The sequence below is a fragment of the Sus scrofa genome, chromosome 13 (assembly GCF_054392235.1).
Source record: "Sus scrofa isolate SSC_HxYL_T2T_F1_AM1 chromosome 13, Sscrofa_HxYL_maternal_Yorkshire_Landrace_v2.0, whole genome shotgun sequence".
Taxonomy (NCBI): domain Eukaryota; kingdom Metazoa; phylum Chordata; class Mammalia; order Artiodactyla; family Suidae; genus Sus; species Sus scrofa.
In genome coordinates this window covers 136,472,646-136,487,593 of record NC_139395.1, presented here as the reverse complement: position 1 = coordinate 136,487,593, position 14,948 = coordinate 136,472,646, and the positions used below count along the sequence as shown (strand labels likewise).

Here is a 14,948-nt window from a genome sequence, read left to right as displayed (position 1 = left end):
AACTAATATTCCTAGGTTTGGCCTTTTAAAGTTTTTTACTTGGTTTCTACCCGTGGTCTCCTACTTCCCCTCCCTCTCCAGCCTCCTCCAATCCCATTGCTGATGTTTTCAAGGCTTCCTAAGCATGCCTCTGTATAAGCTGCTTCCTCTTATAACCCCACTGTCTGGCATTGTGGCTCCCATAGTGTAAGTACTCAATAAGTATTTAAGTTTAATATATATAATTCTTTTACCAATTTTTAGAAATTTTTACCAATGCAGAAGAAAGTAGATCTTTCAAAGACTAGCTACAAGTCTTTAAAGAATAAGATTTTTAACTAAGGAAAAAGTTCTACCATCATATACTCAACAAAACATGCTGCAAATCTGATCACTGTTCCATATGACAAGGTTTATGGGAGCAGCCAGAATACACATGTGCTTTGGTTATTTTCTCCCATGGGCTCTCATGGTGGCCTGCACATCAAAGAGGCAGACATGGGATTACCTCAGCAGCTCTCCTCTTCCCAATGTTCCAGCCATAATACTGTTCCACAGATTTTGCAGAAAAGCAGCTGGCATCTTCACCTAGAATATACATATCAGCAAACTCTGAATAGAGTTATGATTTAAATAAAATCTTATTTGCTGGAGGCATGTCCAAAAGTTTCCTTACACCGCTTTATTGGATTTATTCATTACTGGGCAAGTTCAGATGCAACATAACACAGAAGGCCTTCTCCTTAAAAGAGAAGGCATCTCAGTTGTGTGTACGCAAAACATCACCCCTTCTTGGAAGACCAACTTCCCTGGTAGAGAAAGCTTTATGGCAGTACTGTCTATTAAAATAAGTGGAAATTGCATTCACTGGAAGCGGGAGACCTGAGATCTAGCCCTGGCCTCACCATTAACTAAGATGCCTACATCATCTCTCTTGCCTTCAGTTTCCTTAACTGTAAAAATAAGACCGCAAGGAAAGATGGTTCCTGAATTGCCTTTCAGCTCTAATGCTCTCTATCTGTATCTAAATTTTTTAAAAAGAGAAAAAAATTTTTTTTCTGCTGGGGTAGAAAAATCACTGAAAATTTACTTTGAGCTACTTCAAAATGACCCCTTGAACTTGGAGAAAAAGAAGAAATAATTTCTTTGCTATTACAGCTGGAAAAAAAAAAAGTTGGATAGTCTCGACTTGGCCTATCATTTTCATATTCCCATGAATATAAATGTAACCTGCTTCATCCCTTCCCTCTAGATCAATGTTCACAGAGATCCTGCCTGAGAGCAGGCACCTGCACAGCCACAGGCTGTGGGTCATGCCCTTGGTGAGGGCTACTGACCTTGTCAGAGACATTGGGGCTGAGAAGCAAACTTCAGTTTTGCTAACAATGGGCAGTGAGAGAGCATATTTCACTGCTGGAGGACTTGAGAGTTGTGCATCTCTACAGAGTGAGTGACAGTGAGTATGAGATGGAAGATTAATGAATCAAATAAAACTGGGTTGGTCTCCTGCCTCACAACCCATAGCTAGTCATCTTGAGCAAGTTACTCAACCTTTCTTATCTTTAGTTTTCTCATCTGTAAAATGCAGATGACACCATGTATCCCATGAGAGACTATGATTAAATAGGACAGCAAATGTAATAAGCCTGCAGAGTCTGGCACAGTGCAGGCAAATGCAATTTCTTTCCTTATTAATAAACATTAAAAACAAATGTAACTTTATATTCAGAAAATAATTATGATTTATGTACAACAAATGCTGATCAAACACAGAGAAATCAGTAAAAGACTAACCTACTGACCATGATATTGTGAATTCTAAAACCCTGCTGCATATAAGCTACAGCTGTAGCTAAAACCCCCTAAAATAACTACCATGTTAGTATTAATTACAACACCTAGAGATTCAAGTTGACTCAATACTCCAAGTAGTTCACAACTTTAAAAAAAATGCATCCATATATTCAGTATTGTCTTACTTTTTGCAGTGATTAATGGGATCTTCTTTACTATTGCAGTTAAGAGCTGCTGGACAGTCTCTAAATGGTCTATCCTGAGAAGGATAAAGAAAATTAAAACAGGAATAACATAGCAGTTTGTAACTCCATATATGTGTGTGTGTGTACATAAATTTATGTATATAGTTCCCCTTTCCAAGGGAATTAAAATTTAAACCAATTATATTAACATGTCCTTTTTTCTATACAAAGGCTTTTTATGAACCAAAAGGATTCAATGCTTAAAAACAAAAAGTCAAGAATAACGAGGAATGATAAATTATGCAAACCTGACATTTTATTACCTCTATATTTTAAAATTAAATAGCCGTGTAATCTTTTTTTTTTTTTTTTTTGGTCTTTTTAGGGCTGCACCCCTGGCATATGGAGGTTCCCAGGCTAGGGGTTGAATCAGAGCTGCAGCCACTAGCCTACGCCACAGCCTCAGCCATGCCAGATCCTGAGCCATGTCTGTGACCTACATACACCACAGCTCACAGCAACGCCAGATCCTTAACCCACTGAGTGAGGCCAGGGACTAAACCCATGTCCTTGTGGATACTAGTCAGATTTGTTTCTGCTGAGCCATGACAGGAACTCCAACAGCCATGTAATCTTTTTGCAATGTGACTGTCAATAAAACAGAGAATTCTGTCATACAAATGCCTATCTTAGGTGACAGCATGCACTATAACAACTCTCTCATACAAATGTGGCTAAGATTCTACTGTTCCCAGCAGTTTGAGAGATACTTCAAAATATGCAGTCAGAGGTAGGTTCTCAATTCAGAAATTACAACATTTCAAGGACTATTTTTAGAAGAGGCACTGAGTATGCACAGGCCATGAAAAGGCAGCTGTTTAAGATCAGACAGGTGTGTGGAAACTCAGAGAATGTACACACCTGAGGAATTACATCATAAGACATTTCATATGCAAAGTTTCAGCAGAGATACACAGTGGCAAGCTCAAATGGAGAGAGATCTGTAAATCCACCTGAGGCTGCTGAGGCAACAGATTAAGTGCAGCTCCAAGGTCACATCAATGTGGTCAACGAAGACCCCTGAGCTATGCAGCAAGCAGTGATACTTGTTCACTGCACATGGGGGCTTTCCACCCAACAAAGGGCTTAACTCACACACACAACTGGACACACACACAGCTGTCAGAGGGATGGGTTTTTTTTTTAAAGTATCATAAAAACATGGAAAGCACAACTCTCTTAGAAAGGACTGAAATAATTACTTAATGACATAGCTTCCCAGCTCAGAACTTTCTTCTGTTTTCACTGCTGTCTGACCATCCTGAGAGAGGCAGCTTGGCCCAGGCGTTTCTGGTTCAGTCTTCACTACAAGGGAAGAGCAACAATGAGAGAGCTGTTAGGGTTCGATGATGGAAGGACATGTGCAGGCTGAAACAAAAGCTCTTCCATGGGACTCAGTGAGGAAATTGCTGCAGCAGCTGCTGAGGGGCACGGCCAGGGCACTGAGAGGCACCTACCGTCACGGGATCAGCAGACAAGGGGAGAACTGTCAGCCTGGGTCTCATGACAAGGCGGGGCAATAAAATGGGTTTTTAGGTATTTCTCAGAGGACCAGCCACACTGCTGCGAGAGATCACACAAACACACATGCGCGCACACTTGAACAATGCTGGCCTGTCCTAAGTTCTGATAGCCTTTTGGATAGCCTCTCTCCAGCTAAGCTTATCAACTTTTAGCATTATCTCAGTGTCCTGAGACACAGGGCAAAAAGCAAAAATTAGATCTGTTGTGCTTGGAAAAAGCCAAGCTGATCACATGAGGCTTTAGTATCACCAAATCTACTGACAGGAGACAGTGATGTCTCAGCAGCATGTGTCTTCCTTTACTTCCACAGTCATCTTTGATCAAAATACCACGACCACACACTCACTGCTTCTACATCAGCTTTCCTCGGCCCTCAGTCTCTTCCCTCACAACACATCTTGTATATGAGCATGAGAAAAACTTTAAAGCACCCTTTAAAATGACATTTTCCTACTCAACATCCTTAAGTAGTTTCCTATAAACAAGGATCTACAAATGAGATCTACTAGTATATCTTCCCCTTTTGAAATGATGCATAACTTGCACAAAATGCACAAATATTAAGGGTACTGTTTGATAAATTTTACCTATGTACACACCCATGCCCCCACCACTCCAACCAAGACACAGAATATTTCCAGTCCTCAACCAGGCTCCCTTAGGCTTTTGAGGTTCCTCCCTGCCAAAGATAACACCTTGGTCCACTTTAAATTTCATATGACTGGAATCATACCGTGCATACCTTTTTGCATCAGTATCTTTTTAGCAATCAAGAATGATAATGTGGGAGTTCCCTGGTGGCCTAGCAGTTAAGGATCCGGTACTGTCACTGCTTTGGCAAAGGTTCGATCCCTGGCCTGGGAACTTCCAGGTGCAGCCAAAAAAAACCCAACCGATCAAACAAACAACCAAAAAACAATGTAACAGAACTGTCTGTATATTTCTTTGGGTGGACATAAGCATACATCTCCTAGAAATGTATTTGTTGGAACATAGGGCAGATACATGTTTAACTTTATTAGAAACCACCAAACTGATTTCCAAAGTGACTACATCAATTTGTAGTCCTAGAGCAGTGTATGTGAGTTCCAATTGCTTCATATCCTTGCCAACACTTGGTAATGTGAATTCTATTAATTTTGGTGATAGAAGAGTATTTCACTGTGGCTTTAACATGCATTTCTCCTTGATGACTGATGAGGCTGAACAACTTTATATTTCCTTATGAGGTATTTCAACATCTTGTTCTGGGGAGTTCCCGTCGTGGCACAGTGGTTAACGAATCCGACTAGGAACCATGAGGTTGAGGGTTCGATCCCTGCCCTTGCTCAGTGGGTTAACGATCCGGCGTTGCCGTGAGCTGTGGTGTAGGTTGCAGATGCTGCTTGGATCCTGCGTTGCTGTGGCTCTGGCATAGGCTGGCAGCTACAGCTCTGATTCGACCCCTAGCCTGGGAACCTCCATATGCCGTGGGAGCGGCCAAAGAAATGCAAAACACACACACACACACACAAAAAATCTTGTTCTGTGAAATACCTATTTATATTTCTTGCTCTTTTAAAAAAACTAGTGTCAGTCTTTTACATATTGATTTTTAGGTCTGTATATATTCTGAATGGAACTCCTTTGTCAGATATATCTACTACCAAAATCTCCCAGGATGTGGCCCGACCTTGACTTTCAAATTTGTCCCTCTAATAAAGTGAGGTTCCCAGTGTTAACAAAGTCCAATTTATCAATATTTTCTTTTATGGCTAATTTCTTATGTGTTTTGTTTACAAAATATCTCTGCCTACGGTTATGAAGATAATATTTTCATATTCTCTTCTAGAAGCTTTATTGTTTTACCTTTCACATTTAGGTCTATGATCCAACACAAATTAATTTTTGTTTATGGTGAAAGGTAGGAGCCAGGGTTTGTTGTTTCCCCAAATGGGTACATCCAATTAATCTAGCACTAGTTATTGAAAAGAACATCCTTTCCCTAGTGAGTTTGTCATGAAATCAGGTGACCCTATATGTGTGAGTCTATTTCTGGGCTCTCTTTTCTGTTCAACTATTCTGTCTATTCCTTAAAATTAAAAAAAAAAAAAAAAAAAAAAAAACTATACAAATTTTAAAGGTTATTTTCCATTTACAGTTATTACAAAAGATTGGCTGTACTCCCTGTATCAACGCATCCTGAGCCTATCTTACACCCAACAGTTTGTACCTCCTACTCCCTCATCCTATATTCTGTCTATTCTTGAAACAGGACTATATACACCATCTCAATGGCTGTAGCTTTATAGTATATAGTAACTATCTATGTATCTAACTATCTAGATAATAGTGGCCAAAGTCTCCTGGCTTTTTGCTCTTCAAAAATGTCTCGGCTGCTCTAGGCCTTTGCATGTCCATATACATTTTAGACTTAGCTTGTCAATTTCCACACAAACACAAGAACACTGTAGGGATTCTGACTGGAACTGTACTGAATCTATGCCATTTTGGGGAATAGAATAACATATCAGGTCTTTCAGTAAATTAATATACTTTTTTTTAATTTGTTGTATTTGTAATGGTATATCCTTCCATTTAGTTAGGTCTTAAAATTCTCTCAGAAATGTTCAGTAGGTTGTTAGTAGTTAATTTCTATATAGAAATCAAAACGGTTTCTGAATGTATACTGACTTGTATTGAACGGATCTTGCTAATTTCACTATGAATACCACCTCTTCTTCCCCCAATACTCAGTGATTCCAAGACATCAAGAAATAGAAGGGAGTCCTTAGGAAAAGTTCAGATACTCCAGTTCTATTAGGTGTACATATACTCACTTTAATCTGGCACTCAAAAAATTACAAAATTCTGTTAATTAGCATTTCTATATTGGGGCAGCTATTCTAATGGAGAAATAAGAACATATGCTCTCAAAAACGTATACACAATAGCCCTAAACTGGAAACAACCCTAATGTCCACTAACAGGAGAAGGGATATACAAATTATGGTAAAAATCCATATACCCCTACTATGAGGAATTACTCAACAACGACATGGTTGAATCTGAAAAACATTACAGTGAGTGAATGATTTCATTTACTCATTAGAAGAATGCACATGCTTCCATCCACATAAAGTTAAAACACAGACCCAACTAATTTATCGTAACAGATATCAGACAGTGGCTGAGAACTGACTGGAAGGGGGCACAAGGTGATGGAAATTTCTATAGCTTGAATGGAATGTTGCTTTTTGGGTTTACATATTTGTCAAAACTCATCAAATGGTGTGCTTAGTATCTTTGCATTTCACTATACAAAATTTTACCTCAATTAACATCAAAACAGAGATGCTCCGGCTTCAGTCCAAAATTATGTGACTCAGAATCTGTATGAAGAAGGCCTATGATATATACCTACTACTGAGGAGAAATGCTGGTCTAGATTAATATTGATTCTTTCATCAGCTATCTTTTGATCAGGGATTGGCAAACTCTCCCTGTAAGGAACTCATTAGTAAACATTTTAAGCTTTGTGAGTGATATGGTCTCAGCTGGAACTACCAACTCTGAGAGTGAAATAAACCCAAAGACAATATGTAAATGAACGGGCATGGCCATGTGCCAACGAAACCCCGTTTAAAAAACAAGCAGCAGACTGAAGTCAGCCAACCCTTGCTTTAGATGGTCATGCTGTGAATTCCAAATCTATTTCTTCTCAAGACTGTGATGAGAGATCCTGGCATGCCTGAAAAGCGGAAGTATTTCAAATGCTGACTGCATGACTTTCCAGTTTTTTAGACTTGGGAAGTATAGACTTACTATCTCCAAACTTCAGTACCCTCATTTGAAAAATGGGAATAATAACTATCCTAAAGTACTGGGATAATCAGTGATTTTTATACCTAAGTAGCTGGCATGGTGCCTGGCACAACTTAGGCTCTTAAACATGGTAATTATCATTATTGTAACCGACGTTATAGATGGCAAAATGTATTGTTCTAACTCACTAGACTATCTCCATCTACTCAACAGTCAGAAATATCCCCATTGCCAGGTGCCAACATCTGGCCCTACCTACAGCTACTTTTACAACTATACACCATAGATGAGACCCTTTAATTGGTCTGTTTCCCCAAACAAATCCTCTTAGTCTTTGTCTCTACTGCTCCCTTAATCTGGCATGACCCTTGACCACTCCACAGCTGAAAATGCTTCACTCTTTTCCAAATTACAGTTGATTTACAATGTCATGCTAATTTCTGCTGTATAGCAAAGTGACTTACACACATTCTTTTAAAAAATATTATTATTATTATTTGCTTTTTATGGCCACAACCACAGCATATGGAGGTTCCCAGACTAGGGGTTCAATCCAAGCTACAGCTGCCAGCCTACACCAGCGCCATAGCAATGCAGAATCTGAGCCGTGTCTGTGACCTACCCCACAGCTCACAGCAATGCCAGGTCCTTAACCCACCGAGCGAGGACTGGGATCAAAGTCACAACATCATGGTTCCTAGGAGGATTCGTTTCTGCTGTGCTGTGATAGGAACTCCAAAATTTATTATTATTATTTTAAAAACATTTTTGGCTGCAACATGCAGCCGCATGATGTGGAATCTCAGTTCCCAGAGCAGGGACTAAACCTGGGCCTCAGCAGTGAAAGCACCGAGTCCCAGCCACTAGACCACCAGGGAACTCTTTACACATTATTTCTTCTTTTTTTGGCTGTGCCTGTGGCATGTGGAAGTTCCTGGGTCAGGGATTGAACCCGAAACTCAACAGTCACAAGCCGAGTCCTTAACTGCCAGGCCACCAGGGAACACCTATATATTCTTTTTTATATTCCTTTCCATTATGGTTTATCCCAGGAGACTGGATATAGTTCCCTGTGCTATGCAACAGGACCTTGTTGCTGAAAATGCTTCAGTCTTAAAGTCCAGGTTATAATCTGTGTCTCAAACAAAGTCCTACCCACTTCCACATTCCCTGACCAGACATCCTAGATGGAAATTATTTCAGCATTCATTTTCCAGATCACTTATCCTGCATTTATCAATCACTGCATGTGGTCTACTGCTACTCTCTTCTTGGAGGGCTAAAATTAAGCTTTATACACCTCTGTATTTCCCTCAACGTCAAGTCTACACGTAAACACTACGTATTTTTGAAGTGACTGATTGATAGATGCTTTAATTCAAGGGATTCAGATTACAGTAATGTCTTACATAAAACTTCTGGGCAAATATACTGTGAGAAACTACATACCTTTTGTAACAGTGGCTGGAGCAGAGCTGGGGACAACTGGAGCTGGGGTGGCTGCGGGCACAATGGCAGGTGATTTGCTGGCAGAAAATGATTGAACCACTTCAGGCAAAAAGGAGGGGAAGATTGAAGAAACAGAAATTATTTTAATGAAAATAATCTAACTCCCACTTGATAGTCCCAGTGTAGACTACTAGCACAAAAACAATCCCAGTGTAACAGAAATGGTAAGGTCCTTTGAAAATACAGTGATCAACAAGACGGGCTGTTTCCTATCAGTGCCAGGGTTACTGAGCTGTTATCTTCAACTGTGGAAATGGGAGCCTGTTACTAAACTCAGAAAATAAAAATCCAATTAACCTGCACTCTCATAAATGCTTAAAATGTTCCTCCTTACTACTCAACTGCAGAAACGGCAGTTATTTTAAAATTTTTTTTCTACTTAGGGCCGCACCCTTGGCATATGGAGGTTCCCAGGCTAGGGGTCGAATTGGAGCTGCAGCTGCTGGCCTATACCACAGCCACAGCAATATGGGATCCCAGCCTCATCTGCAACCTACACCACAGCTCAGAGCAACACCAGATCCTTAACCTGCTGAGCAAGGCCAAGGATCAAACCTGAAACCTCATGGTTCCTAGTCGGGTTCGTTTCTGCTGCTCCACGACGGGAACTCTGAATGGGCAGTTATTTAGAAGCCAATGGATATTGGGTTCTACTTTCAGCCCTGGTGCTGGTGCCAGGGAGTGTACACAAGGGAGGAGCAGTCACCAAGTGATGGAATACAGACCTTCCCCCCAAACAGACCAGAGACAAGCACACGCACCTTTATTCACAGGCATCAGTATAGTCTGCACACCTCCAGATGTGTTTACACTGAGTGGTTTGAGCTGGCTGGGGATCGTCAGGACAGCCTGCTGGGGATTGGACTGACTGGAGTGAATCTTTAACAATCCTAAAATAAGTTGGAAGATAAGGCCAAGCTGAAGATCAGATGCTTCCTTAAAGTTTCTGCCCTCTATAGCATTCATATTTTCTCACAGGACAATTACTCTTTCAATAAAGAAAGAGCTGGAAACATGAGGCAGCAGACTTCTCAATAAAACAGTGATGTGACAACAATGATTTAGTTCTACCCTGCAATCCTAACATAATACAGAAATTCCCAGAAAAGCAGAAATAACAGAAAAAAGTCACCCAGAGTCCTACTGTAGAGACAAACAGTATCAACATTTTGAGATAGCTCTTTTCCATGTCTGTTTTTCATGACAATGTATCTGTTCTGTATATAACTGTGATACATATAAACTGGACGTAAAATTTTGTATTTTGATTTGGACAATTGTCATTTTCCTACTTAAAAACCTTCTCTGGCTGTGGACTGCCTAAAGAATATTTCCAAAATACCTCAAAGCATTCAGTGTCCATTTTAGTCTGGTCTTAATTTTTCTGTATCTCCTTCACAACATCCTTATATATCTAATATTTCATCTGCCTACTCACCATGCCTTCTAATTTCCTATCTCTGTGCAGCCCTTATTTTTCAAACCAGATAATCTCCCCTTATTTCAGAAAGGGTCACACTGTCTCATTTTCCTTTAAAGACCAAGCGCCACACTCCCATTTCCATTACAAAGCTCTTCTAGGCATTCAAAGGGCCAATTAAAAAAAAAAAAAAAAAAAGACAAAAGGAGAGTACACAAGACAAATCCATGCTATAACCTAACAACTACTTAAAACAGCACCAGGAGTTCCCGTCGTGGCGCAGTGGTTAACGAATCCGACTAGGAACCATGAGGTTGCGGGTTCGGTCCCTGCCCTTGCTTAGTGGGTTAACGATCTGGCGTTGCCGTGAGCTGTGGTGTAGGTTGCAGACGCGGCTCGGATCCCGCGTTGCTGTGTCTCTGGCGTAGGCCGGTGGCTACAGCTCCGTTTCAACCCCTAGCCTGGGAACCTCCATATGCCGCAGGAGCGGCCCAAGAAATAGCAACAACAACAACAACAGCAAAAAGACAAAAGACAAAAAAAAAAAAAAAAAAAAAAAAAACAGCACCAGAGGCTAAAGATACTTCAAGACACTGGAATACAGTTGGCTTGAGTTAAGAAAAGGAATAACAAAGCCTTAAATTAACAAGAAAATCTTTCTTTAGAATAAATGAATGCTAGATGGGTCAAAGAGTACTTGCTTACTGAGATGTGCCCTCAAGAGTACAATAATAGCTTGGTTTCTTCCTACTTTAAAATTTCTTATTTCTATCAAATATTACAGGCTTATATCAGTTGAAAAGTAAAAAGTGCTAAAAGGTATATAACTAAAAACAGCCATCCTTTGCTCCACCGTCCTGTCCTTATTTAGTTCCCCAGTGGCATCCACTTTCAACCTTTTTGGTATTGTAATATTTATCTCAGCCTATTTTAAAAGGATGTGTATGTACAATGTAGGCCTTGATTCATTCTGACGTAACATTCTGATGTTATACAGTGACTTAATATTAGGGTAGATAAACATTTTAAGGCACTGATACCCTCCAGTCCCTCTTCTCCAATATTATTTTCTGTTGATACAAAGAATATCATGATACAATGATTCCATTTCATTTTCTGGAGTTAATTTCCTTCTTTTTCACTTGCTTAGTTTTCTTCCAACATTTTACAAAAGCCCTCTCACATCCTTCAAAAAAATGCTATAAACCATCCCTTCATACAGTTCTCTACACAGTCCAATCTCCTAAATAATTTACAGTTCCATTTTTCAAATAAGACCTACCCTTCCTGGGGTGCTCAATCTGCTCCAATTTGGGCTGTTCTTTTCTAGGCCTTTTGCAAAGCACTCATCCAGGAAGCATCCTGCACAGTTACCCTGGGAATTCCCTTTGGCTTCTTTCTTTTTGTCTTTTTAGGGCTCCATGTGTGGCATATGGGAGTTCCCAGGCTAGGGCTTGAACTGGAGTTGCAGCTGCCAGCCTACACCACAGCCACAGCAAGGCAAGATCTGAGCTGCATCTGCGACCTACACCACAGCTTAGGGCAATGCTGGATCCTCAACCCACAGAGCGAGGCCAGGGATTGAACCTGTATCTCATCGGTATTAGCTGGGTTTACCGCTGAGCCACAACAGGAACTCCCTAATTTCTGTTTTCTTTCTGGAACTGATTTTAGCCTAATGTTGCCAGGCCTCCTGAATACATCGTCCGATTTCCTTAGTGTCTACTTCTTGGTCGGTCCCTGCTTCCACCTTGTGCCCCACAGTTTAGTCTAATGCTATAGCCAGTGGTCCTGTTAAAAGGTAAGGAACACCACATCACCCCTTAATAGAAGACCCCCCCCCAGCGGATTCCCTTCAAGTAAAAATTGGGTGTTCTGACAATGACCTACCAAGGCCCTGTATGACCTGGCCCGCATCCCACAGACTTTCCCTCCTAGTGCTCTTTCCTTTGCTCACTCTGCTCCAGTTACAATGGCGACTTTGTTCAAAACAGTTTATAATGCACACAAAAATTTTAATTGAAAAATTAAAGGTTATACCTCAATTAAAAAAAAAGAATACACATACAATTAGTCAGTAGAAAATAGTTTGATTCGCTTATGAAAATATAATACGGAAAGTTTCATCACCAGTTATTTTAAGAAACTACAAGTTAAAGCAGGGAGACTTCATTTATTGTGTTTTAAAAATCAGAAAAAAGAGAGGGCATTCATTTCTTATAATAATTACTCCTATTTCTACAATGTCTACTTCAGTGCTAACACAGTACCTCCAAACAATTAGTAGAGAACAAGCACTCCTCACATAAAAACTTGGTTAATTTTAACTGGGAGGGGGAAATCATGGGAAAAATAAACCAGGCTTAATCTGTTGGTCTCTAACCACCCCAAATGCAAATAAAATACAGGGTCTTGTTTTGGAGTCTTGTATGGAATGCAGTGATAATAACAGTAACAATAAGAATATCCACAATATTTATCCAAAGATACTAAGGTACGTTTGTTCATGTGCATGTATGTATGTTAGCAATACTCAGTTCTTTTTCCCCTGTATACCAGTGCCAGTTGGTAGACTGTTATTAATCTGCAACAAGGCACTATAGATATTAAGACCATTCAAAAACTTCTGTAGGAGTTCCCGTTGTGGCTCAGTGGAAATGAATCCGACTAGGAACCATGAGGTTGCAGGTTCGAGCCCTGGTCTCGCTCAGTGGGTTAAGGATCTGGCATTGCTGTGAGCTGTGGTGTAGGTCACAGGTGCAGCTCGGATCTGGCATTGCTGTGGCTGTGGCATAGGCCGGTGGCAACAGCTCCAATTCGACCCCTACCCTGGAAACCTCCATATGCCTCGGGAGCGGCCCTAAAAGGACAAAAAGACAAACAAAACAAAACAAAAAAAAACTTCTGTAACATTTTGACTTTGCTGTGACATTTTTATTACATTTTACAGAAGTATCTGTCTGTACTGGATTGCAGAAAAACAAAACTGACCTTTCAAGGTTGAGAAGTAATGCTGTATATTAGATCAGATAATGCTGTACATTAGATTGGCATGTGTGACAGCATGTAATCAAACATATTAGTATTTGTGGCAAAATATGAATACTCATATCAAGTAGTATAACTAGCTCGTCAGGAGTTCCCCGTCATGGCTCAACGGTTAGCAAACCCAACTAGCAACCCTGGGAACCTCCATATACCTGCTGCAAGTGCGGCCCTAAAAAGACAAAAAGACCAGAATAAATAAATAAATAGCCTGCCAATGGAGATCAGATTTTGCCCTAAAGTTACTTACGGGTGAAAATAACAGCAAACACATGTTTGGTTTTCACAGCTTTTTCAATTTTAGAATTGCAGATAGGGAATGAAGACCTACAGTAACAAAAAACTAAAACTGATAATAGTAGCAATTATTTATAGAATGGCTACTACATGCCAGACAGTATTTGAAGCATCTCTATATCAACTCATTGAATTCTCTCAACTTCATGAAGTAGGTATTAGGCAATCTGGCTCCAGGATTTGTGCTCTGTTAACCAAAGAAGTAAAAGGGACACTTTTCTGGGGTCGTTTAGTGTTAGGATACAACTTACCAGATCTCAAGCACGTCATACTAATACTACCCAATATAATAACTACTGTTAACAATCATGTTAATTTACATTTTATTTTAATTTTTTATTTTTGTCTTTCTAGGGCCACACCCACAGCATATGGAGGTTCCCAGACTAGAGGTCAAATCAGAGCTGTAGCCACTGGCCTACACCACAGCCACAGCAACATGGGATCCAAGCCGCATCTGCGACCTACACCACAGCTCACGGCAACACCGGATCCTTAACCCACTGAGCGAGGCCAGGGATCGAATCTGTGTCCTCATGGATGCTAGTCAGATTTGTTTCCACTGAGCCACGACAGGAACTCCTAATTTACATTTTACATATTTTGCTTATGAAGGCCAAAAGAAATGTATGACGTTTTATGAGTTCCATTCAAAACTGACGATAAATACCCAGAAGAGTTCCATATGGCTAATGTTTTATTATATCAATTAAAAATTGCTTTCAATCCATAAGAACATCTTGGTCTTAAAAATTTGTTCATAGATTTTTAAATGAGTAATTTCTCTAAAAAGCACCTGTATGGAAAACGTTCCTGAGTTAATGATTTTTAACACTTTATTATACAAAAATATTGTTTAAGACATTCCAAAAATACTCTACCCCAGAGAAGGGAGAGAGAAATAATATTATGATACAACTGACCTGACACTGTGGCCTTTCCAGAGATGGGGTTGGGTGTGGACACCAGGGATGTGGCGCTGATGACGGAGGGGGCAGCAGCCTTGCAGGTTCCCATGGCAGCCTGGCTCACACACACTTGTTGTTGCCCAGAAGTTTTCATTACAGCACCCATAGTAGATGACGAACTGGGAGCTGCTCCTTCTGACTGCTAACCCACAGGACCAGAAATAATAGAAATTTAAGAAGAAAGCAGTGTAACTTGCTTAAACAATGACTGCGGGAGTTCCCGTCGTGGCACAGTGGTTAACGAATCCAGCTAGGAACCATGAGGTTGCGGGTTCGGTCCCTGCCCTTGCTCAGTGGGTTAACGATCCGGCGTTGCCGTGAGCTGTGGTGTAGGTTGCAGACGCGGCTCGGATCCTGCATTGC

General features: G+C 40.4%; 1 protein-coding gene across 50 annotated transcripts in view; it reads right to left on the bottom strand.

Annotated features, from left to right (window-relative positions):
• YEATS2 (YEATS domain containing 2) overlaps positions 1-14,948 on the bottom strand; it is a 106,544-nt gene that overhangs the window by 7,761 nt on the left and 83,835 nt on the right. For 32 of the 50 annotated variants that reach the window (XM_021069909.2, XM_021069918.2, XM_021069915.2 and 29 more), the window contains 6 exons: positions 14,541-14,727; positions 9,617-9,745; positions 8,796-8,894; positions 3,221-3,323; positions 1,959-2,032; positions 488-567 (listed from right to left, as the gene is read on the bottom strand). In XM_021069909.2, coding sequence (XP_020925568.2) covers positions 488-567; positions 1,959-2,032; positions 3,221-3,323; positions 8,796-8,894; positions 9,617-9,745; positions 14,541-14,727 — 672 coding nt within the window. The remainder of the gene's footprint in view (positions 1-487; positions 568-1,958; positions 2,033-3,220; positions 3,324-8,795; positions 8,895-9,616; positions 9,746-14,540; positions 14,728-14,948) is intronic. The other 18 variants (XM_021069914.2, XM_084990454.1, XM_084990442.1 and 15 more) reach the window with 1 other exon arrangement.